At 35.9% G+C, this 24,226-nt stretch overlaps 1 protein-coding gene across 7 annotated transcripts in view; it reads left to right on the forward strand.

The window, feature by feature from the left end:
• The window catches only part of QKI (QKI, KH domain containing RNA binding), a 162,601-nt gene that overhangs the window by 125,678 nt on the left and 12,697 nt on the right, over positions 1-24,226 (forward strand). For 4 of the 7 annotated variants that reach the window (XR_008662520.1, XM_055310446.1, XM_055310448.1 and 1 more), the window contains exons 5-6: positions 22,123-22,210; positions 23,735-24,034. Coding sequence is in view for 6 of the 7 variants with exons in the window: in XM_055310446.1 (XP_055166421.1) it covers positions 22,123-22,210; positions 23,735-24,034 (388 nt within the window). In the remaining variant the exon portion in view is untranslated. The remainder of the gene's footprint in view (positions 1-22,122; positions 22,211-23,734; positions 24,035-24,226) is intronic. The other 3 variants (XM_055310447.1, XM_055310449.1, XM_055310445.1) reach the window with 2 other exon arrangements.

The following is a 24,226-nucleotide window of genomic DNA, read 5'->3' on the forward strand; positions in this document are numbered from 1 at the left end:
GTGTATCTTTAAAGTGGAGCCGGCAAGGTTTGCTAATGGATGGTCTGTGGGACGTTAAAAAGCAAGGAGTCAGTGATGACAGCAAGGGCTGTAGACTGAACAACTGGAAGAATGTAATTGCTATTACCTTGATAGAGAAGACTTCAGTAGGAACAGGCTTTGAAGAGATTGTGTCAGGAGCTCCGTTTTAGATCTAGTAGGTTTGAGATAATTGTTGGGTACCCAAGTGCAGAATATTCTAGTATTCTTTTCAGATTAACAAATACTTATTCCAGGTTGATGGTTTTAGGGTACTAGGATACAGCAAATTATTTAAAGCAAGATCCTTAATATTTAGGGCAGTGATATTTCCCTAACTGTATTTCATGAGGCACTTTTCATAAGTACTCCAGGTAAAGGAAGCCTTTAATATGCTAGTAAGTATGCGAAGCTCTGGTAGGAACCATTTCCAAATTTAATTGACACTCAAATTTTTATTCTGGGAGTACAGTCACATCTAGTGTTCTAGAGATAGATGTTTAAGAAAGAATATGGCAGTTCCTGGGTCTGATGTAAATACAGTTGAGCTGTTTTTCAATGCTGAAGAATAGTCATTTTGAAGAGTTGAGGGAAGAAACTTAAGGGTTTTTTCTGCTTCTTATTACACATAAATTAAAACACTCATTTAAAGTATATAGTGTGAGTTCTGATAACTGTATACCCATAGTCAAGATTTCATTCACCCCTTTGCCATCAATTAACCACCTCCTCCCACTGCCTCTAGGCAACTCCTGGGGTTAGTTCTCCCCACCCCCTTTTAATGGTCTCAAAACTTTATTTTTCCCCAGCTTTATTGACAGATGTTAGACCAATAAAAATTATATATGTCTTTGAGAGAGAAAGAGCACAAGCAGAGGGAGGAGCAGGGAGAGAGGGAGAAGTAGACAGACCCCCTGCTGAGCAGGGAGCCTACGGAGCTCCATCACAGGACCCTGGGATCATGACCTGAGGTGAAGGCAGACGCTTAACAGACTGAGCCACCGAGGCACCCCTATAGATGCCTTTTTTTTCATTTAGCATGGCATGAAAGTTTTTTGAAGTTATCCATGCTGTTGCATGTATCAGTGGACACTACCTATTTGTTGATAATATTTCAAAACCAGTTTATCCTTTCACCTGTTCTAATTTAATTTTCATTTCTTCAAACACAAATGATCTCAAGCATCTTTCCATGTTCTTCTTGACTATTTATGTATCTTCTTTGATAAAGTATCTGTTTAAATCTTTGTCTTTTTATTGACTTGTCTTTTTGTTGGTTCTAACAATTCTTTATATATTTTGGGAATGAATTTTTTATCCATTATTCTGATCTGTAGCTTGCTTTTTAATTTTTCTTGATTTTGTGGGGAGGCTTTTAATCACAAGTTCAGTTTTATTCATAAACATGAAACTTGTATTCTGGATTTTTATATTTTTTAAGGAATTTGTCCTTGTCATCTAAGTTTAAACTTAAACGTTTTTTCATGAAGTTTTTCCCTTTTTATCTTTTTAAGGTCTATAGGATCTGAGATAGTGGTTTTTTTTTTTTTTCATTCATTATATTAGCAATATGTGATTCTTTCTGATTTTCTTGATCAGTCTAGTTCTAGAGCTTTAGTAATTTTACTGATATTCTCTAAGGACCAGCTTTTGGTTTTGTTGATTTTTTTTTTTCTCTTCTACTTTCTACTGTCTTAAAGATGCAAAATTCTTTCTATAATGCTTTAGCTACTTCCACAACGTAACATTATGTTGTATTTTTATTACAATTTATTTTTTACTTGCCTTGATAATTTCTAATTTTACCGATGGGTTATTTTCAGATGTTTCTAAATATTTGGGAGTTTTCTATTTATCTTACTGTGCCTGATTTCTAATTTAATTTTTTTTTCTCTGAGAAGGTATTTTATAAGGCTTTATAGTCTTTTTGAATCTAATTAGGACTCTTTATAGTCCAGCATATGGTATGGATGAATATCCCACATACACTTTAAAAACATGTTTATTTTGCAATAGTTGGGTTTCTGTTGTTTGATACATGTTGTTTAGGTGAAGGTGATTGAAAATACTCAATTTTCTCGTGTTATTAACCATTTTTCCTGATATATGTTGTATAGACTGGTTACCTAAACTGTATCATTGGCTGTGTCAATCACAGCTCAATTTCTGGTCACAGGAGGCACCACACATGAAGAAAGTAATTCTGTTCCTTACCTACAAAATGTACCCTCCATGCTATCCCACAATCTTACTTATAGGCTTTTGATTACAGTGTCATAATAAACAAGAAGATTATGAAAACATCTGTTAATGTTACTAAAAAGTAACATTATGTATAAAAAGTCTGTTTCCTTGTTCCTGTTTCTTCCTCTCCCTCCCTACCTCTCTCCCTGTACCCCCTCCATCTTTTTCTCTCTTTCTCCCCCTCTCTGCTTTATCCATTCTCCCTCTTTCTCTCCATCTCTCTCTCTCCCCCCTCCATGGCCTTCTCTCCATCTCTCTCCCCGCCTCCATCTAGCTCTCCCTCCATCTCTCTCCCTCCCTCCCTCCCTCTTAACTCCTTCACTATGTGAATACATCTATTATCTCAGCTATCAGATACCATCCCTCTTTCAGTTCTCATTCCAGTTAGTTGGAAAATAACTATTTCTTGTCATTAGCTAAGACCTTATATGGATACATATCCTATGATGTTTTCTAATCTTCTTCGAAGGAACCTCAAAAACACTAGAATAGTAGAAGTAGGGAGGATATTGTGCTGGACTTATGTGGATATGAAGACTCAGAAAGGTGAGGGATATCTAGCCAAATACCCTTTCTCACTATACTTTTTTCTTCCCTTTTAATAGAAACAGATGTAAAGATTTGTGTTACAGAGGTAAAATACTAAACAGAAAGACTAAACTAAATGAGCACACCAGCCTGTATTAGAGAAATGTTTTCAGGCAGCTGAAGTTTACATCGTTTCATAATTTAAGACAGACTTTGGCATACAAATATGCTGCCACCAGTTTCAGACAGGTCATAAAGTGTTCATTTCACTTTTTAACATTTCAGCTTTTAACTTTATGATGGAGATAATCATGTATGTTTGTTCTTTTACTTTTTCTTTAAGTTTGCATATAAGTATTTGAGAACTTGAACATGAATCAATTTTGGATATAATATAGCTTATTCCTTTAGTAAACCATTTATATACATAGAGCTCAGTAATATTAAACTAAATAATTGATCTAATGTGTAATAGATTCTGACAAGTTTCCAGATGAGGATTTTGAAATATTTTGCTTCCAGTTATTTCAAGGAATATTACGAAATTGGAAAAATTTTCAAAAGTAATTCACTTAAAAAAAAAAAAACTATAGATGTTACCAAAATTTGGGAGCATGGTAGAGACAAAAGGATCCATCACAGAATTTTTGAAAGTTTGCTTTTCGTGGTACCCAAAGATTGTCTTTTTTCTAATGCTATATGCATTTGGCTCATAGTTAACTGTGTATTAATTATAACCTGAAAATAAGTCAAGAGAGATAATGACTCTGGAGATGGAGTAGTCTTATCTTGGAGTTAAAGGTTTTTAACTGGGTTGTTAATGAACTGATAGTACTACATTTAGTTCTTGACCATAGTGTCACTCATTGAAGTCTGTTGTCCACCTTTTCATTTTATTGGGAGAGAAGGTGGAGTATTAAATACATTAAAAGACATCTCACTGTGATGCACTTGGCCCTTGATAGAGCTGTAATATGAGAGAGCATCTCTCTCATGTAAAGAAAGGTGTTGCTACTGTTTTCTGCCATGCACAACCATTTTAATCTGAATGGGAAATCTGTCTAGGGACCCAGAGTACAGTAATTAGCAGTCTCTTCAGAGTGTCAGAGCAGAATTACTATTGTAATGGTTTAGCTGCAGGATAAAAGGATTGAATTTGGGTCTGCTTGTCTGCCAAACTAAAATGAGTTGCCATGGGAATTTTCAAATGTGAGAGGCGTTTACTTAAAGCAATTTGGCAGGTTTGAATAAACTCATAAATTACAGGTTTGAAAGGAGCCAGTCCTTGCTTCCTCTTATATAGGCAGGACTGTATAGAAGGCTGATAGCTTCTTAAATTCTTAATGAGAATGAGTTGATCCATGCTCTCATGCAGACGATCTGCTTATTATGGCTTGTTTATTCACTAAATATAGTACAGTAAGCACATTTAAGGAAAGGTATTTTGTTCTAGATCTCTGGAGGAAAAACAAAGTGACAACTATAGACATAAATTTCCCCTCCTAAATTAAATATATCTTCAAATAATGATTATTTATCATTAAAATGATTTTGTTTTAATAAGCTTTGACCTGATATTTATTTTAATTTTGCTCAGTGCATGTAATAAATATGTATCTTTATACTTGTTATATTTGTCTTACAATAAGATGAACATTTGTGGCTTTTTTGGAAAATGAATAAGGTACTCAAACTTATAAACTGGATCATTCAGTTTGCATTTAAATACTTTGAGAGAGACCTTCAGCTTTTTCTTGTTTCAGAAGTACTAGGTCTTAGTATAATCACTTTTTAGTGAGAAAATGCTCCCATAAATGCCTAAGGTGATGAATATTACTCAGGCTTCTATGACCTCATTCATCCTCAAGATATCAATGATAATAATAATTAGTATTATTACTAATTAATATTATTACTATTACTAATTATCATTATTATTATTGCTTTGTTGTTTTATATCTGCCGTCCAGAAAAAAACCTCTTAGTGAAATTTAAGTATTGAAAATTTTGAGACTAACATATTCTCACATAATAAATCAGGTCTTTGAGGTAGTCTGTTAACATTTTTTAGGCCACTTTACTTTCATAAGGAAGGAAGGTAAAAATTTGGTTGTTGCTAATATTAGTAGCCTGAGAATGTAGATGCAGCTTTCAGAAATGTTTTACAAGGAGATAACAGGTATGCAGGATGATTGTTTAATTTGGGTAAGAAAGTATAGAATGAGTATTTTTTAAAGTACCATAAATATACTTGTGTTTATATATTAATCTTCTTAGTGTAATTACATATCAAAGTAGTCTGTTTAAAATCCTGTAGTTCTAAGATTACTGTTGAACCTTAATTAATAATAAACCTTGACCCAGTGACAGAGAAGACTTTCAGAAATCTCATTTAAATTTAGACTACAAAGACCATCATCATAGAAGTCCTTATCAGAGATCTAGAACTGGAATCAAAATGCCATAACACACTATATGGTATATGTAAGGTACTCTGATGCAGACGGGTATGTACTGCTTTCAGAGGCACTTGCAGAGGTTGAAATGCGTTGGTTAAATTGCTTTTTATAGAGAGGGATGATGCTAAACAAAACATAACTGGATTCCACATCACTATCTTTTTATACCCCACCCCATATTCTGCATTAGGGCAGTTATAGGAGCCTATTCTAACTAGAGTTTTCTCAAATAATTCAAAGTACTATATCTTTGGATAGCAATCCATAGGGACAAATTGAGAAGTATGACATGGTGTAAGTTGTAGGACTTCAATCACTGTCATAAATCACTGAGGGGGGCTGTATTGAAACCTCTTCACTCTCCATCCATCATGTTGTCTGCCAGTGAGTCAGCATTTTTAAAATGAACAAGGAGCTTTTCCCCAACATGGAGCTTCTTGGCAATAGTAGTAAAACATGTCTTGTGTAGTAGGGTACCTGTGAACAAGCCCCTACCAATATAGAGTCTGTATGAAAAACATTCTCCTTTTCATTATTATAAGGATTCATTCATTCTCCATTCATTATTATAAGGATTCATTAAGGCTTCCCTAACAGAAAAAATATGGTTAACAGTTTATAGATAGCTTATACCTCTAAATTTAAGGTGTTGCAAATGTAAAACAAAGGATTCTGGGCACAGGGTAATAAGGTAGTATGTAGTTATTCTCTAGGAAATATTTTTGTAGTTTATATAAAAGATCCTTCCATTGTAATCTTATATTCCATGCATCCCTCAGTTTGCATGTTGAATTTATTATCTAACATTTTTACACTCACAGTACCTGTTTATTGTTTCTATCCTGTAATTAAATGTGCTGGCTGAAATAATGCATTTTAGTTGTTTTTTTCCCCCCTTACTAAATAAATGCATGCTATTCTACACAGATATTCTAAAATTAATTTAATATATATGAATATATATTAGTCTTTTATTAAAGAGGTAAAATTATTTAATAGAAAAATAGATGGGTGATTTCTCGGTATATCTTCTTTAGTTCAATTATTTTCATACATCCCTTTAATTTGTTTGCATGCCCTTCTGATGGTTGGTAAGTAGCATCATGTTCCTTATATATAGGTGAAGCATTCTTATTCCATTCATTTTCTATTAATGTACATTGAAACTGAAATGGCAAAAAAAAGTTAAGAAAATCAAATACCCTTTATTTTAATTAACTTGTATTTTTTAAACCCTTATATTTAATTTTTCTTGACATTTCAAATGTTTATTATATGTAAATAAAATTATTCAGATGTACCATTGTGAAACTTTAGTAGTATTTTAGTGAGTCAGATGAGCATTTTAATATTATATTCAGATTGTTTCAGGTAAACTTAATTTGGTAGCTTGATTTTCTTCTGTATTTTTAGTTTCAAAAGTAACACATTAAAGTAAGACTCTCCTCACTCTCAAGCCTGTATTGTGTATTTGTATAAACAGATCGGTTTGGCTTTTTATTCTCTTAACATTTAATGCCTCTATGGGGAGAAAAATTAATCTTTAATGGGTAAATCAAATACTAAATATAAAGTGAGTTTTTAAAGTTATGCCTTTAAACTGATATGGCATCTTTTTTTCTGTCAAACCTCTTTCTAGAATGTATCTCTGAGCAAGTTACCAGATTCATGAATTAGCTTTCTTCATGATATTAATGTATTTTATGAATTTGCTTGTGAATGAGGACAGTATACTCTTTTTAAATAAAAGACTTTGATTACTGAATTTAGCATCTGTGGAATTATAGCATACTTTTAAAGATTAAAAAACTCATTTAATGACTGTCAAAAGCAATTCACTTCACAAACCTCTGTTGAGAAACTATTTACCAGGCTAGAAACCAAGACTTTGATACATATGGAAATAGAGATTTAGTAATATAAAAATGAGAGTAGGGCAAAATTAATGAGTTTCCCAGTTATTTATTTGGTCACTTGATGCTTGCTCTTCTGAAATGTCATGCTGTCACTAGAGCTAGATACTTTCCAGAGTGATCTTCTTAGTCTCCAGTTTGTTCTTTTTGGGCAGTCTCATCCATAGTCTGTCTCTAGGGACCACTGCCATAGTGATCGTTCTTCAATGAACTTCTCATCTTCAGCCCCACGTTTCCCCAATCCATTCAACACCTTTGGATGATTTATAGGCATCTCAAACATAACATTTCCCAAACTGACATCACATCCTTCCTTGCCCTCCTCATACAGCAGTTCCTCCATTGTTTTCTCTTTGTGAATGACATCCATTGCCTAGAAGTCCTGTATTCTTAATTGCACCTTCTGTTTTTCCTCTGCTCCTACTCCTTTCAAACATCAAGTTCGGATTCTGCCTCTTACTAGCCCCTGACTATCTTTTCTGTTTTCACTATTGTACTAGGTCAGTTGGTACTCCCTCCTAGTTGCAGCCAGAGTTCTCTTTTTAAAATATATTTGAAGTATCATCATGTTCCCCGTTTCAGATTTTCCATTAACTTTCTGTCACTGCGTGGTAAAATTGCAAACTAGTCAGCAGGGCATTTGTAACCCATCTTCACCTGGTACATACCTACCTTGCAAGAGCTGTTTCATGTTGTTTCTTCCTTACCCTACCCCCTTATTTAAATACCTGGCAACTCCCAGAAGACTCCTTGTTTATTTGCTTAGCAAATAGAAACTAAGGTGGGGAAAACCTAGGAGAAGTCACAAGAAAGATTTCTCTTAGTATTCTAGCACTTTGAATAATTTAAAATTACCAGTGAAGCACCAGCAAATAGGAAATGTATTCTCTAAAAATACACAGTATTTGTCAAGTTTTTTATGTGATTGTATATTATCATGCAGTAATAGTAGTCTTTTGCTTTGTTATTCATGACTTCTTACAGAAAAAGTTCTATTGTAATTTAACACTATTACCATTATAACAGGTTTTAAGCATCTGCTTATATTCATTGAACAAATATTTATTAATGTTTTATAGATACTGGGAACATACTAGAGAATTTTTTTTTATTGTTATGAAGTTAAAGTATCCATTCTGTTCTGGAACAAATGAAGATATTCCTTATAATATGCAATCAAAATGGTGGTTGTAGAAATATTTTGATTTATAAAGTTTTTCATGGGAAATTAGGAGTTTCAAACTCACAATAGCAAACTTATTTATTCCTATAGAAATTTCAGTAAGCAGGGATTTTTGAAAAAGCTCTAAATCTAATGCTATAAAACCAAATTATAAAAGGATAGATCCAGAGTTGAATTACTTCTAACTCTGAGACCAGAGACATTGCCTTTCTTTATACAATATTGTTTCTTAAGAATCTCATACCAAATATTTAAAGCACCAACCATCCCAACAAAGAGCTGCTGACCTGTGGAACATCAATCACATTTCAGCTAATAGTGGCTACCTAGTATGTATGTTCTCTAAACTGTTGCTTTCTAATTCTAGTTCTTATCATGAAAACTCATCTGTTAGAAAAATGCCAGTGTTTGTATGTTAATACTGGTTGTGAGAATTAGACCACCACTCATAATCATCATACAATACTGAAGCACTACAACTTGCCAAAGCAAAAAACTATTTCTTTTTCTTTTTTCTTTTTTCTTTTTTTCTTTTTCTCCTTTTCCTTTTCCTAAGAATTTATTGTTTATTCATGAGAGACACAGAGAAGCAGGCTTCCTATGGGAAGTCCAGTGTGGGACTCAATCCCAGGACCCCCGGGATCACGACCTGAGCCAAAGGCAGACACTCAACCCCTCAGCTACACAGGCATTCTACAAAAAACTATTGCTGTTGTAGTTTAAAAACCAAATAATGAATCTTAGATTTGATATTGTAAAGTATAGTTACAAGTCAATTAAAATGTCTTTGACCACTCAACTTGATATTTTGAAGGAGTTCCTAAATAAAAGAAATGCGTTATAGCAGTGTCTAAAGTATACTTCTGTTAAAAAGCCCCACTTTAGCTACTGATTTTTATAAATTTGAGATATGTTCAGTATAAAATCTATCACTGGAACGCAACATATCTAAGAGTATGCTGATTTTTTTATATGTTGGATATTTTCTGTGATAAAGAGAAATAAACTTAAGAAAGTACAGGTAACTTTTAAAAACTATATATGAGGGATCCCTGGGTGGCGCAGCGGTTTGGCGCCTGCCTTTGGCCCGGGGCGCGATCCTGGAGACCCGGGATCGAATCCCAAGTCCGGCTCCCGGTGCATGGAGCCTGCTTCTCTCTCTGCCTGTGTCTCTGCCTCTCTCTCTCTCTCTCTCTCTCTCTCTGTGTGACTATCATAAATAAATAAAAAAATTTAAAAAAAAGAAACTTTAAAAAAAATAAAAAAAATAAAAACTATATATGATGCCTAAATATGTATACATAGCATATTTTTTACATACACATTATATGTATATATATTTATGTAATATAAAAAAGCAGTAAGAAGTACTAAACCTGATTAGAATACAAGCAGTATTTGTACTCTGTAACCTTTGTTGTTACTGGTCTAGCTTGTGAGGTGAGCACCACCAGGCACAGAGCAAGATCATCAAGTTTACCATGCACATAGTTCACTTTTAGTGAACTCTAGCATATATTAATACACTCTTGGCAGTTAGTCTGTTTTCACGGGGAAATAAAAGTGGGGAAATCACAGCTCTTTCTTGGAAATGCCTGAGAAAAAGCCCAGTTTGAGCTTCCATTTAAGGAGCTCAGTGGCACTGTTCCCATTTGGTTAGCAATTATTTTGTTTATGTTCATTCGTTCTTTCCTTCCTTCCTTCCTTCGTTCCTCCCTCCCTCCGTTCCTTCCTTCCTTCCTTCCTTCCTTCCTTCCTTCCTTCCTTCCTTCCTCCAGCCCTAAAATGAATATGTATACCTTTGTAACCATGTACTTTGCAAAAGCCCTTTCAGGACACAGTTGAACAGTGTATTCATCCCCTGGAATGAAGCAGAGTAAGTGAATAAATGCAGTCCTTCTTGGTATTTATTCAAAATAGGTAATCCCCAATCAGGAAAGTAATTTGTAACAGTATTCTTTATAAAAGCAAAAGATTAACATAAAGCAATAGGGAACCATACTATCGTTTAGATTTAAAATATCATGAATGTTTAGAATATTGTACTACTGTGCGCATGCACAAACACATGCACACAGAGTTGGTTCTACCCTCTAACCATCTCACACTTCTATTTTCATCTCTCCATCCCCGCTGGAATTATCTTAGTTCAGGATGTCATTACGTATTGCTTGAACTAGGAACCTATAATCTCTGCTTTATCTGTATGATCTTCCTACCTCTGTCTTAGTCTTACCTTTCCAAATATTCTCCATACTGGAGCCAATGTGGTGCTTCTAAAAATAAAAGTTTAATCATGATTTTCCTTAGATTAAGACATTCTAGTGAATTATAATTACTCCACAGAGTATGTCCTTGGCTTGAGCATGGCTAGCAAAGTGTTACTACCTTCTCAGCCTCATTATTGATCTCATACTTCTGATTCTAGATTTTTTTAAAATGTGTTTTTATCTTCCTTGGAACCACTTTCACTCTTTCTGCCCTCTTTAACTCTTACTCATCTGCAAGTCTATGATTATGTATTACTTTAATGTATGAATATCCCAAAACCTTCCCCCCCCCCCCCCCCCCCCCGTTCATCACTAGCTCGGACTTAGTTTGACACCCTTGCTGTATGTTCCTGGAAACTCCTTATCATTTTGTTTTAATTGCTAAATTTTCTATTTGCAGCTCTGTCTTCCCTGCCACTAGTTTCCATGAGGGCCGACTTTGTTAAAACTTATCATAGAGATAAAATTTTTTAAAGGTTCAATCAAGGACCACAAGATAAAAATTTTTCATAGAATATTTCATAAAAATAGCAAGAAAAAAATTATACCAACTATAAAGGATAAATCCAATTTGTATTAAAATCCACATGGAAATAAAGCCATTAAGTTTCCCTTGAGTATTAGCTTATATGTAAATTTTAAAATACAATTTTAGGGAGGCCTGAGTGACTCATTCGGTTAAATGTTCAGCTTTTTGGCTCAGGTCATGATCTCAGGATTCTGAGATCCAGCCTCACCTGGGCTCTGTGCTCAGTAGGAAATCTACTTGAATTCTCTCTCTGCCCCTGCCCCCAGCATGCACGTGCGTGCTCCCTCCCTCTCCCTCTCGCAAATAATCCTTAAGATAGAATTTTGGGATGCCTGAGTGGGTCAATGGTTGAGCATCTGCCTTCGGCTCAGGGCATGATTCCAGGGTCCTGTGATCGAGTCTCGCATCGGGCTCCCTGCCTAGAGCCTGCTTCTCCCTCTGCCTATGTCTCTGCCTCTTTCTGTGTGTCTCTCATGAATAAATACATAAAATGTTTTTTAAAAGGAAGATACAATTTTAAAGTAATACGGAAGCACCTATATTTGGAAGGAAAATACCGTAACAGCATTTTCTGCTTTCACTACCTAGATACATCCTACTAAATACTTATTATGATCCTGCCCTTGGTGGTTTAAGACTTTGTCAGTGTTTTCAACCGCCTTGGTGGTATGTTTTTCAAAATAGATCAATTTAGTGTATATATAAAGAAGTCTGTTAAGGTAGGTGACTCCCTTACTTGATGGAACTGATCAAGTGTCATAGGGAAATCCTTAGCAACCTGAGTATACCTGGCCCCATCCCAGTGCTTGTGCTGATGTTATGTAGAGGTAAACAATCCACCCAAGCCTTGATGGCAACCACACAACATTCCTCTGTAACTTAAAGTAGATTCCATCTTGGTGTTTAAACACTAGGTTTTTAAAATGCATTCCAGCATTTATTGTTTTCTCACCACTTTTCAATTTTTGTTTCTCTTTATAATGGTATGTTACTAAGTTAATGGGCTAATTATTGTTATACTTACTGGACATTGTAGCCACAAAGAATACAAGAATACCCAAAAACCAAATGCCCAAGCATAATCAACTTGCTTAAGGAGAGTGGTTTTATTATTAACTGCATTAAGTTTCAAAGCTCTTAAGTAGAGGACTGAAGAGGACTTCTTATATTGCCTACCTCAAAAATGTCTGGTGTGCTCCATTGTAACAGCTGTTTTGCTCATAAATTACTCCTGCATTAGAGAAAAAAAATTCCTAGGGTTTTAGTTTTAGAATTGACCCCTGTTCCTAATAGTCAACTCCTATACTTATCTTTCCCTGATTTATTTTATGCCTACTTTAAAATGAGGTTTTTAGGTTGCTGTATAGTTACACACTTAAGAAATGAGGGAGTATTGGCAATTTATTTCAGAAGTACAATATTCTTCATCCCTAAAGGAATGTGGTGTTTACATTCTACGTTTTGTTAATTATTATTTTATTTTTCAAGTTTAACTAACCTGCTCTTGGCTTCCTAGCTGTGGGATAGCTAAGCAAAAGAAGCATTCAAGTGCTTTTATTAACATAGTGACACAAATTCCTGTCTTGTGTTAAATTTTACCCTAAAGTGCAACCAACCAAATGTTATCCTTGTGTTATAGACCTTACAGAGTTGTTAAGAGTGTTAAATCAGGTATGAAAGATTAAATTGTTTAAAAATTATAAACACTTGCAGGGGATCCCTGGGTGGCACAGCGGTCTAGCGCCTGCATTTGGCCCAGTGCGCGATCCTGGAGACCCGGGATTGAATCCTACATCGGGCTCCCGGTGCATGGAGCCTGCTTCTCCTTCTGCCTATGTCTCTGCCTCTCTCTCTCTCTCTCTCTCTCTCTCTCTCTCTCTCTGACTATCATAAATAAATAAAAATTAAAAAAAAACACTTGCAATAAGACTTTTATTTGAATCCCAGAAACAAAAAGCCTTTAAAAAATGAAATATTTAATTGAGCTTAATTATTTTTTCTCTGACCAAGGAAGATGATGAGTCTCAATCTCAGAACAAAAATTATAGTGCAAAAACATAACTTGGTCTTCATTTCATTTGTACATCATAGAAGTCAAATGCTACCAGATGATAGTTGAAGAAATTACCTGAATTTTTTCCTTCCCTGCTTTGTTCTCTCTTAGCCTTAATGTGAGGTTCAAAGTTTTAGTCAGCTATTTACAATGAATGTATGCCTTTAGGTATCTTACAGAACATTAAAGAAAAAAGGTTACAGTGCGAAAAAAAGGTTATGGTGCAAAGTAACCAAAATTAATGACCTTATTGTCACCAATAATGACTACATCTAAAAATAGTTGAAGTATACGTGGAACTAGTAATAGTGCCTCACATTGCTCTGACGACCAGGTAGCTTTCTGCCTCTACTCTCGACTTTGAGGTCATTGCACTGTGCTTGATGGCTCAGAGATCTCCTTAATATTTCCAAATATAAATAGGTGACTTTAAGGAATCCCTGTAGTGTTATACAGTAGCATTACATAAAAGTCTTTCAAGATCACAATTAATAGTTTTATCACAGATGCTTAAGGGGTGAGCTTAGTTCTCTGTTAACCCACTAAAAGTGTAGGTAACATTTTGCCTCTGTACTCCTGGATGGTTTTTAGACAGAGTTGTAGTTATCAGATGCTTAAAGTGGTTCGTGATGCTTTCCCAAAGTTTTTTATTTGGTTTTCTACTACACCCTATGTAAACTTCTGTCACAGCAGCTATTACGCTTTATTGAACTTGCTTTACTTTTGTATCTCTATCCAAACTAGACTATAAATCTTAAATACAAGGGCCACATTTAATTCTTTATATACCCAGGCTAGTGATTGGTCTTTGGTATATGTTTTCAGTATTTTGTTCAAAACATAAATGCCTTTTCCTTCCTTTAGACTGTTTGCTTAACCTGAGTCTATATGAGTTTAGTATGTTACTACTTTTAGAACTCATTGACAGGCATTTGTTACGACATCCTACAGGTGTCTACTCCTCTCCATACCACCACTACCACTACATGTCTACTTTTCAGATTTTTTGCCTACTTTTCCCATGTATCTCCCACAACTAATCAATTTTTGGATCATCATAATTTTCAGATACCTTCTCTTTATCTTCTGTAGACTCGGCTCACCTAAGCTCACAATTTGTAATTATATATCCTTCCTTTTATTGCCCTAGCCATAGTCTGATAATGTCCACCTAAAATAATCCATTTCAGAGGTCTTTTTTTTTTCTCTATAAAATAATTCTGTGGCTTTATTGCTACTAGTGTAGTGTATAACCCAATTTGTGGATCATATAAGTCTTCCAAAGGTTTGTCATTCCTTTTAAACTTACTATAAAGAATAAAATTACAAATGGTGTCATATTGTGTTTCACATAGAAGAAATAAATGCTTATTATGAGACATGACTTTTCTGAGATTGTTACTACTTTTTATAGATCTGTTTATACCTTGTTGAAAAAAAGAACATATGATCCTAAAGTAAAAAAACTATATTTTGGGGGAGGGGCGCCTGAATGGCCCAGTCCATAGAGCATCCGACTCTTAGTTTCGGCTTAGGTCATGATCTCAGAATCATTAGATTGAGTCCCACCTCAGGGTCTTCTACTACACCCTATGTAAACTTCTGTCACAGCAGCTCTTAAAAGGTTCTATGCAGAGGTAGAACTGAGACCTCTGACAAAGTGGTGCCTCTAGCAGGTAATGAAAACACAGAAGCACAGAGGAATAGGTAAACTAGTTGGCTGGTGCTGCTCCTTATGGGTGAGACACAGGAAAACTGGTTCTAGAAGTGCTGAGCAGGAGGTATGGAGCCTGAGAACAGCTGGCATAGGGAGCCACATCCCTTCTCCCCTCCACCAGCTCTTCAGTCTGGCTATACTGCCCTCCACCATATATCTCAGTTTTGAAAGCCTGACAAAACCACCTGGTAAAGAAGAAATAGTACTTGAGAGTCCTAGACCCAGCATTGAAAACATGGAACAGGTCAGTTTGGAACTTAATAATTGCTGCATCATCATCTTGGAGGGAAATATTCTCACATAGTATGGGAAGTTAATCTTTCTACTAGCTTTACAGGATAAGTTAGAATAAGTAGATCCCAGATTTAAATTCAGCTCTGTACCTAACATCTCCACTTGGATATTTAAATAGCCAAAGTATTGGCATTTTCTATTTTCAAACAGAGCTCTTGATTCAATTTCCCTCAGCCTTTACTATCTAATTAAGTGGAGTGACCGTCTACTTGATTATATAATCCCAAAACCTGAATGTTAGTATTCAGTGTCTCCTTTCCCTCATTCCTTACATCCAACTAGCCATCAAGTCCTTTTGAGTTATATTTTCCATCTCTTACTACTTCCACCCCAGTCCAATACATCTTTTATCACGGGGACTGAAGTCAGGCTGGTGACTGGTCTCTAATCCTACCAAGCCCCAAATAGTCCATTCACAAAATAACAGAATGTGCCTTTAAAGATGGATTCTTTTACTTCTCTCCTGTATAAAATCCTCTATGTAAATTTCAGTTATATTCTTTGTTAGACTTTTCTTTAGCAGGCAGGGCAGATACAAGTGGTGATTAATATTATTTGCAAATGACATCAGATAAAGGGCTAGTTTCCAAGATCTATAAAGAACTTATTAAACTCAACACCAAAGAAACAAACAATCCAATCATGAAATGGGCAAAAGACATGAAATCTCACAGAGGAAGACATAGACATGGCCAACATGCACATGAGAAAATGCTCCGCATCATTTGCCATCAGGGAAATACAAATCAAAACCACAATGAGATACCACCGCACACCAGTGAGAATGGGGAAAATTAACAAGGCAGGAAACCACAAATGTTGGAGAGGATGCGGAGAAAAGGGAACCCTCTTACACTGTTGGTGGGAATGTGAACTGGTGCAGCCACTCTGGAAAACTGTGTGGAGGTTCCTCAAAGAGTTAAAAATAGAACTGCCCTACGACCCAGCAATTGCACTGCTGGGGATTTACCCCAAAGACACAGATGCAATGAAACACTGGGACACCTGCACCCCGATGTTTATAGCAGCAATGGCCACAATAGCCAAACTGTGGAAGGCACCTTGGTGTCCATCGAAAGATGAATGGATAAAGAAGATGTGCTTTATGTATACAATGGAATATTACTCAGCCATTAGAAAAGACAAATACCCACCATTTGCTTCAACGTGGATGGAACTGGAGGGTATTATGCTGAGTGAAGTAAGTCAATCGGAGAAGGACAAACATTATATGTTCTCATTCATTTGGGGAATATAAATAATAGTGAAAGGAAATATGAGGGAAGGGAGAAGAAATGTGTGGGAAATATCAGAAAGGGAGACAGAACATAAAGACTCCTAACTCTGGGAAACGAACTAGGGGTGGTGGAAGGGGAGGAGGGTGGGGGGTGGGGGTGAATGGGTGATGTGCACTTAGGGGGGGCACTTGATGGGATGAGCACTGGGTATTATTCTGTATGTTGCTAAATTGAACACCAATAAAAAATAAATTTATTAAAAAAAAGATACTAAAATTTTTTATAAACTTTGGTCATTCTTCATTTTCTCTTTTCTGTACTAGTTTCTTTTTCAGCCTAGGGAATTAATCATGTACTTTTTTCTCTTTATGTTTGGAAAATCTTCTCCACTCATTTTTTTTAAAATTATATTTATTTATTTATTCATTCATTCATTCATTCATTCATTTATGAGAGAGCGCGCATACAGGGAGAGGCGTGGGAGAGGGAGAAGCAGACTCTGCTGATCAGGGAGTTCAGTGTGGGGCTCGATCCCAGGACCCTGAGATCATGACCTGAGCCGAAAGCAGACACTTAACTGACTGAGCCACCCAGGTGCCCAACTACTCATTATTTTAAATTTGCAGAAAAGAATCTGCTCAAAAAAAAAAAAAGAAAGAAAGAAAGAAAAAAAGAAAAGAAAAGAATCTGCTTTTTTAATGTTAGTGAACAAGTTCACTTTGCAAGGCATTGGGTGCTATAGGAAGATTGGTTTCATTGGTTATTGGGTAATTTATGGATACAAATCACATTAGAAATTTCCTAAAAACCACATGAAAAAAATAGAAAAGATGAGATAGTATGTGGCTATATGATTGAGTTTCCTAAAAGGAGCAACATAGACTTAGGAAAATGATACCATTATGTGTGGATGTGGTTAGAAAAGAATATATCCTGGAGAGAACAGTGATGTGAGCTATTGAAGTATGCAGAGTATGCTTCTGGACAGGATCTTGTCTAACATGGGGGCAGAAAAGCACAAGTTGGCTTCTAGGGAACAGCAGGCAGATGATTTTGACTAATGTAAAATATTTGCAAATAGGGCTGCCTATAGATGTTATTCAGTGCCTTGAATGCTAAGATGAAGAGTTTGGGCTTTTCTTATAGGCAAATTATTTTACTGATCACATTTTAATGGTTTGGAAATAATATATTTGCTTCAGTTCTCTATTGTAATTACTTTGTTGTAGTGGAGTTTTTTTAATGTGTACTTTATAAATTTAAAGATGCCAAATAAAAATGATTTTCTTCATTTCTTATGGAAGGTCTTCAATGAATTCAAAAGGTAATTCCACCTAGGGGCACTACATACAGGAGAAGGTATGGTAAGAACTTTAGATCAGGTACACTGGGTTGGAAGCCAGTTTTGCAGTGTGACCATATGCAACATTGGATAGGCTACCTAACCTGTCTAAGCCTCAAGGACAACACAGTTCCAGCGCCATAGATGTGTTATAAAGTGTAAATGTTTAGGTGATGAAAATCTGATACCTAGTTTTAATAAGGTATAGCAGTGTGTAAATCATTCTATTTTAAGACCTGTGCACTCTCACTAAATATTAACCATGCTGTATTTCTCTTTAACATAGCTATTAAATACAGCTGTTAACACAGCTGTGCATTACTATAATGTATGCATAGATTATTTATACAGATTCACAATCAGTCTTCCATAATCGTAAACCCCAAAAAGTTCAGAAAAATATGTTTATAATCTATCCTACCGAGTGTATTTTTATGTTTGTCACAGATCAGATTATTCGAGTGTTCCTCCAGACCCCTTAGGATGTTAGGTAATCCTTGGTATAATATCTTTATATAAGTCTGAAAATTTTTCAAAATACTTTATGATACTACAGGTTTTAGATAATGGGGTAGTGGACTTGTAGAGAAGTTAGCAGCTGTTTGTAATATTTTTAAACGTTTATGTTTCAAAGGTATGTTATTCATAATGTTTCAGTAACCTTTACATAATGCTTTCCATACAAAATATGAGGGAAATATTCATTTATCTTATGACCCAGCAATTCTACCCATAGGTGTGTATTCAAGAACTGAGGGGAAAAAACTATATTCACAAAAAGACCTTGTGTAAGAATTTTCACAGTGGCTTTATTCACAATATCCAAAAACATCCCAATGACTGTAGCATAAGAATGGATAAATAAATGAAACTACTCAGCTGTCAAAACAAGTGAACTACTGACACATGCAACAGTATGGGAGAGTTTCGTATATAATGCTGAGGGAAAGAAGCTGGGCACACAGAGTATATATACTCTGTGATTCCATTATATGAAATTCTAGAATAGGCAAAACTAGTCATAAAAATCAGATCGGGGGCAGAGGGTGGGGAGGACCGGGGCTGCCCAAGAACAGCTTCTTTTGTTACAGAAGGAAAAGTCAGCTTTCCATCTCTCTAGAAGTGTTTGTCCCTGGGCCAGCTTCTACAAAAAGGCCTTTTGAAATGTCTAGAATTGAGATGTATAATTTCAAGATGCCATATTTGATCAGCTTTTATCTTTGAGAGAAGAGGAAACATCATATAAACTCCTAATATGAAGCCTCGCTGGTAGAAGCTCTAGGGCCCTTGGACTATAGAAAAAACTTAGTAAAAATTATCTAAGAAACCAGCAGATTATCTTATCTGAAGTTAAATTTGAGAGAGATATACCTTCAGCATTCAGGCAGGTATATAATGTCAAGTTTCATGGATAGAAACAGGAAAAGAAGGTTGAATAACCACTTCTGTGTTAGAATAATTCTATAATGAACTCTGTAAACTCTTGAGACACAGACAGCATCATGCTCTGTGAGTACAGAATGGTGGGTGAGGTGGGGAGAAGTGCTGAAGATGCCAGAGTGAAGCTTATTCTGGATGAGACCGCCAGGTTTTAATTTCCAGCTTTGCCAGCTCAAATCTGTGCTAGTGTTAGTGTGGCCTGCCATAATGTGATGTAATCCAGTGTGCATAACTGTAGTTCATAATTTGTGAATCCCCGTGCCCTCCAGTGATGGCATTGTGGCATACTCCACTGCTGCTGCTGCTGCTGCTTTGTGAAAGCTGTGCTGCCCTGGGTTTTATTCTCCCCTTGGGCAGGGTAGGGGGAGGTCGCTGCTGATGACACCGCACCTCTTTTTCAAAATCCTGCACCCTGTTAAAGGCACACATACATTCATGAACCCTGATGTGCACATATGTATTTCTTCCATCATCTTTCTCTTTGGCTCTCTCCTGGGTTTAACACTACATCCCTAGCTAAAGAGTGTGGTTATATTGTTATCCAAAAGGAACAGTCGGGTGAAACGCGCTCCAGTACTTCTTCCCTCTACAGCGAGCGTGTCCCGTCACTTCTTCCATCTTTATTTCTAACTCTTACTTGATGACGTTTTCAAACATGTACCCACTGTTTTACTGTTGAAAGTGACTGAAGGTAGACCTATTGCTTTTTCTTTAGAGTATAATTTATAGACTTCTGGTATTCTGTTATTATATATAGATTTAAGTTTGAAATGACTTGATGAGTTTTTAGTATCCCTAGTTTTCAGGGAACAAGTTTAAGGAGTTTGGGTTAGGTGTAATGGATTGCTAATGTGTCCCTTTTGTTGCTGATGCTTACTTATTTTTATCATTAACTAGTAATTGCTACAGCTTTCAAAGAAATCCTACTCACTTTATTCTCTGTAATCTTTGCACAAATTCATAGGGGTCAAGGAATACAATTCCATAAGCATTCAGGTATCTTCTCTGTTTTCTCCTACAACGTGGTTTTTTGAAAAGTTAGCAGTGTGACACCTTACACTTTGTCTTCGTGGTGTTTTGACTCATCTTTTAATTCTCTACTGAGAATTTAGTTTAATAAAACCCAATTTAGCAGTTGTGTTTAACTGTAAATTATAGCGCCCTTTTTGTTGGTGTAGTACCAAAGACAGAGTCTTGTGTATCATTAACAGTTGCGGTAGAAAGGAAGGACAGAGAAGCTTGTCATCTGATCCTGCTCCTTTCTGAATCAGGCCAGAAAAAAGTGTCATTGGGTTACTTTGTTTTTAAATATTAAGTACTGAGGATTAGATAATGCATAAAATAAGTTAGTAGCACATAATTCGATTTCTACAGCCATCTTCAGGCATGAACCTTGGTAAGATGGACCATTATCTACTACTTTCTTTTACTGTAGCTGATGCTTATCCTCTAGGATTTAGAGATTTAAGGTTTGTAGATAAAGTTAAGGATTTTTCTTAACAATGATTTAAAAGTCCTAGCAAAGATAACTTTTGGGACAGGGTGAATGGGAATATAAGCAATTATAAATAAGAAATAGACTATTCTCAAGGAGCTTACTTTGGTAGTGTTAGTATACATGAAACTATAAATCAAGGTAGAAACAATATAATCTAAGGATGGACCTTCGAGAAGGTAGCATTTAGATTGGAGTATGCAGAGGTTAGGTAGGATTTAGAAAGAGGGTAGAATGGAGTGCAGAGGAGCATTCAAGATGGAGGGGTGGGTAGAAATATGCACAGAGATGCATAATAGGGAGTGGTTTGATTTGATTTATAGCATAAGATATGTGTAAAACATAACAGAAGATTAATTGCTTTAACTTGAGAAGATAATTTGGGCCCAGATTCACAGATAGCTTAAATGGTTTATATTTTAAGATAGTAAGAAACTGTGAAGGGTTTTAAGACATGAAAATGTGAAGGAACATTAAGAAAAAAAGTTATGTTTTATACAATTAATCTTGTCATTGTACAGATTGGAGGACAGATACTATTAACATAATATTGTAGTAGTTTTGGTAATACACCAATAATGACTAGAAGAAGAGTGACATGACAACAGTAAATGGAAAGGGTAGGGCAAATCCAAGGTAAATGGAATGGTCAGAGACAATCCAGGTTTTTTAAGCCTGTCACCGTTGCATAGTTATTAAGAGCTTCCACTTTTGAATGCCTTGTGGCTTGGACAGTGGTAATACTACCATTCTACCATTCTAACTTGGCCCTAAAGGTAGATTTGCTTTAGAATGGTAGTATTTACTAACTGAGGAAGAGTGGAATGTTGGCATAAAAGAGCAGAATAAATATTCAAATTTTAGAAATTCTTATGATTATAATTGTATTAAATTTTCCATTTTGGAAAATTAAACAGAATTCTCACATGTGAATACCACCATCATGTTATATGTTTAAAATACCAGTTTGGTGGCAGAGTGAGGGAGGTTGCTTGGTTTTTTGTGGGTTGTCCCCCCCCCTCCCCTTTAATGATCACACTGAGTTTTTGAATCCTCTACAAAATGATAGATCCTAAAGAGAATAAATGTACTATATTTAATCTTAACTAATATTTATTCCATTTAACAAAGCTTTTGGGGGAACTTTAATAAATCAGTGTAGTTTACATAAAAAATTTCCAAACAGAAATGTAGCTAGTGGCTACATGTTGAGAGTATCCTTTGTATCGGTACGTCAGCACCTTTTGGTTCCCTAATCTTTCCCTCCACGTCCCCCCACAATTGAAGCAGGTGGCTATAGTCCCATAATCCCTATTTTAAGGCTGGTGAGTACATATGGCTGTGATGTGTGCAGACCATCTTAAGTGCTTACTACTACTTTTGTGTTTTCCATGTGTAGGCAGAGGGAGAAGACAGCCTGAAGAAGATGCAGCTGATGGAGCTTGCAATTCTGAATGGCACCTACAGAGATGCCAACATTAAATCACGTAAGAATGAGACTGAGGTCCATGGTTACAGCTGAATCAATTATTTTGTCCACAAACCTTTTGTCCTGTTGGCAGTGCAGCACACGAGCTTCACACTATGTGAAGAGTCGAAATAATTATCACTTAATAAGGGACTCACAGTCCCATTTTTACTGCTTTCATGAGTTGGGGACAGTCTCCTTTATTTGATGCCAGCATGTCTAAGTTTGGAGTTTATAAACTTTTATTATTTCAATGATATTTCAACTTCTAAATTTAAAAGCTTCGGGAAATTTCCTTTTCTTTTAACTACAGATTTAAGGCTTCGAGCTTAGTGTTATATTTATGCAAAAGAGAAAATAATTTTTAGACTTTTTTTTAAAAAAGTTGATTTGGAATGTATATGAAAGCAGTGACCCTTTTGTCAAATTCTGTCCTCTCACCATGCTTGCTAATGTTCCCCTCCGGTATTTTTCTCTGTTGATTTTGCATATAAGCTGAATTCACAGAGAGCAGTAGATGATACTGTTTTAATCCCATTTTTCCTTTAGATATATCTGTGGAAGCTTCCATAAACTTGGAAGAGGATTGCTTTGCTTTTTTATTTTTTTGAGGCAGTTGAAGGTTTACAGTTCTTTTAGTGAACATAATTATTTAAATTACTAGTTTTTTTTTTTAAGAACTAAAAAATTTTTTTAAGGTTTTATTTATTTATTCGTGAGAGACAGAGAGAGAGGCAGAGACATAGGCAGAGGGAGAAGCAGGCTCCATGCAGGGAGCGCAATGTGGGACTCAATCCTAGGCTTCCAGGATCACGCCCTGAGCCGAAGGCAGATGCTTAACCGCTAAGCCACCCAGGCGTCCCAAGAAGTAGAATAGGTGTCCAAAATAGGGGCAATTTACTAGATTCAGAAGTGGTTACTTTACAAATATTTGGCTTTAATTTATTCATGAGAATGAGTATATCATTAATAGTCTTATGCTTAGGAATGGGACATTTTTTATATTGTTTTTTGTATGAAGTTCATACAGATGCAAGAAGTTTATATAAATAAAACTAGTAGTTGGCTAACTTAATACAGTAAAAATTATTCTTTTTTTCATTTGAAACTTAAGTTTTTCTTTAGAAATATACCAAAGCTGTATTTCTGTGGACTCCCAATCCCAAAATTTTTTAACCTCTTTTAATGCGAGTGTTTCCATGTGCTTTTGCATGTACCTTTAGTCTCATGAGATCTTAAAAACACAGATATATCAAATACATGAACTAAATATAACCTATTTTAATGGTCTCATTCTTTTTTTTTTTTTTTTACAGTGGCTTGTTAATTTTTGCACATTTATTCTTAATCACACTGGGAAAGGGGAAGCTGTTTGCATTTGATCAGTGTGCTTTGGCATTTTGTGTGATCAGCGCATGTACTAATGATTTCCTTTTATTTTTCTTCTTTCCTGCTTCTCCTTTCTTTTTCCTACTTCCCTCTCATTTTCCATATTTTATACTGCTGTCTCTACACTTCTCCTACATTTCTTTGCTTACTGTAGCAGCCCTTGCCTTTTCTCTTGCAGCAACAGCCCAGGCTGCTCCAAGGATTATCACTGGGCCTGCGCCTGTTCTCCCGCCAGCTGCCCTGCGTACTCCTACGCCAGCTGGCCCTACCATAATGCCTTTGATCAGACAAATACAGACCGCTGTCATGCCAAACGGAACTCCTCACCCGACTGCTGCAATAGTTCCTCCGGGGCCCGAAGCTGGTTTGATCTACACACCCTATGAGTACCCCTACACGTTGGCACCAGCGACATCCATCCTTGAGTATCCTATTGAACCTAGTGGTGTATTAGGTAAGTTGTTCTCCCTGTGTGGCTGGCAGTTTATTTCTTCATGACTTCAGTGCTTCAGACTTTGAAATGATTATATCCGTTTTGGAGAGGCAAGACAAGTTTCCATTAGGAAGACAGAAGCCTAAAGTTTGTTTTATTTCAGCCTCTCTTAATGGCTCCCTTTTTAAAGAATTGCACCTTAGATGTGCTCAG

Source organism: Nyctereutes procyonoides, unplaced genomic scaffold, assembly GCF_905146905.1.
Source record: "Nyctereutes procyonoides isolate TBG_1078 unplaced genomic scaffold, NYPRO_anot_genome, whole genome shotgun sequence".
NCBI classification, from domain to species: domain Eukaryota; kingdom Metazoa; phylum Chordata; class Mammalia; order Carnivora; family Canidae; genus Nyctereutes; species Nyctereutes procyonoides.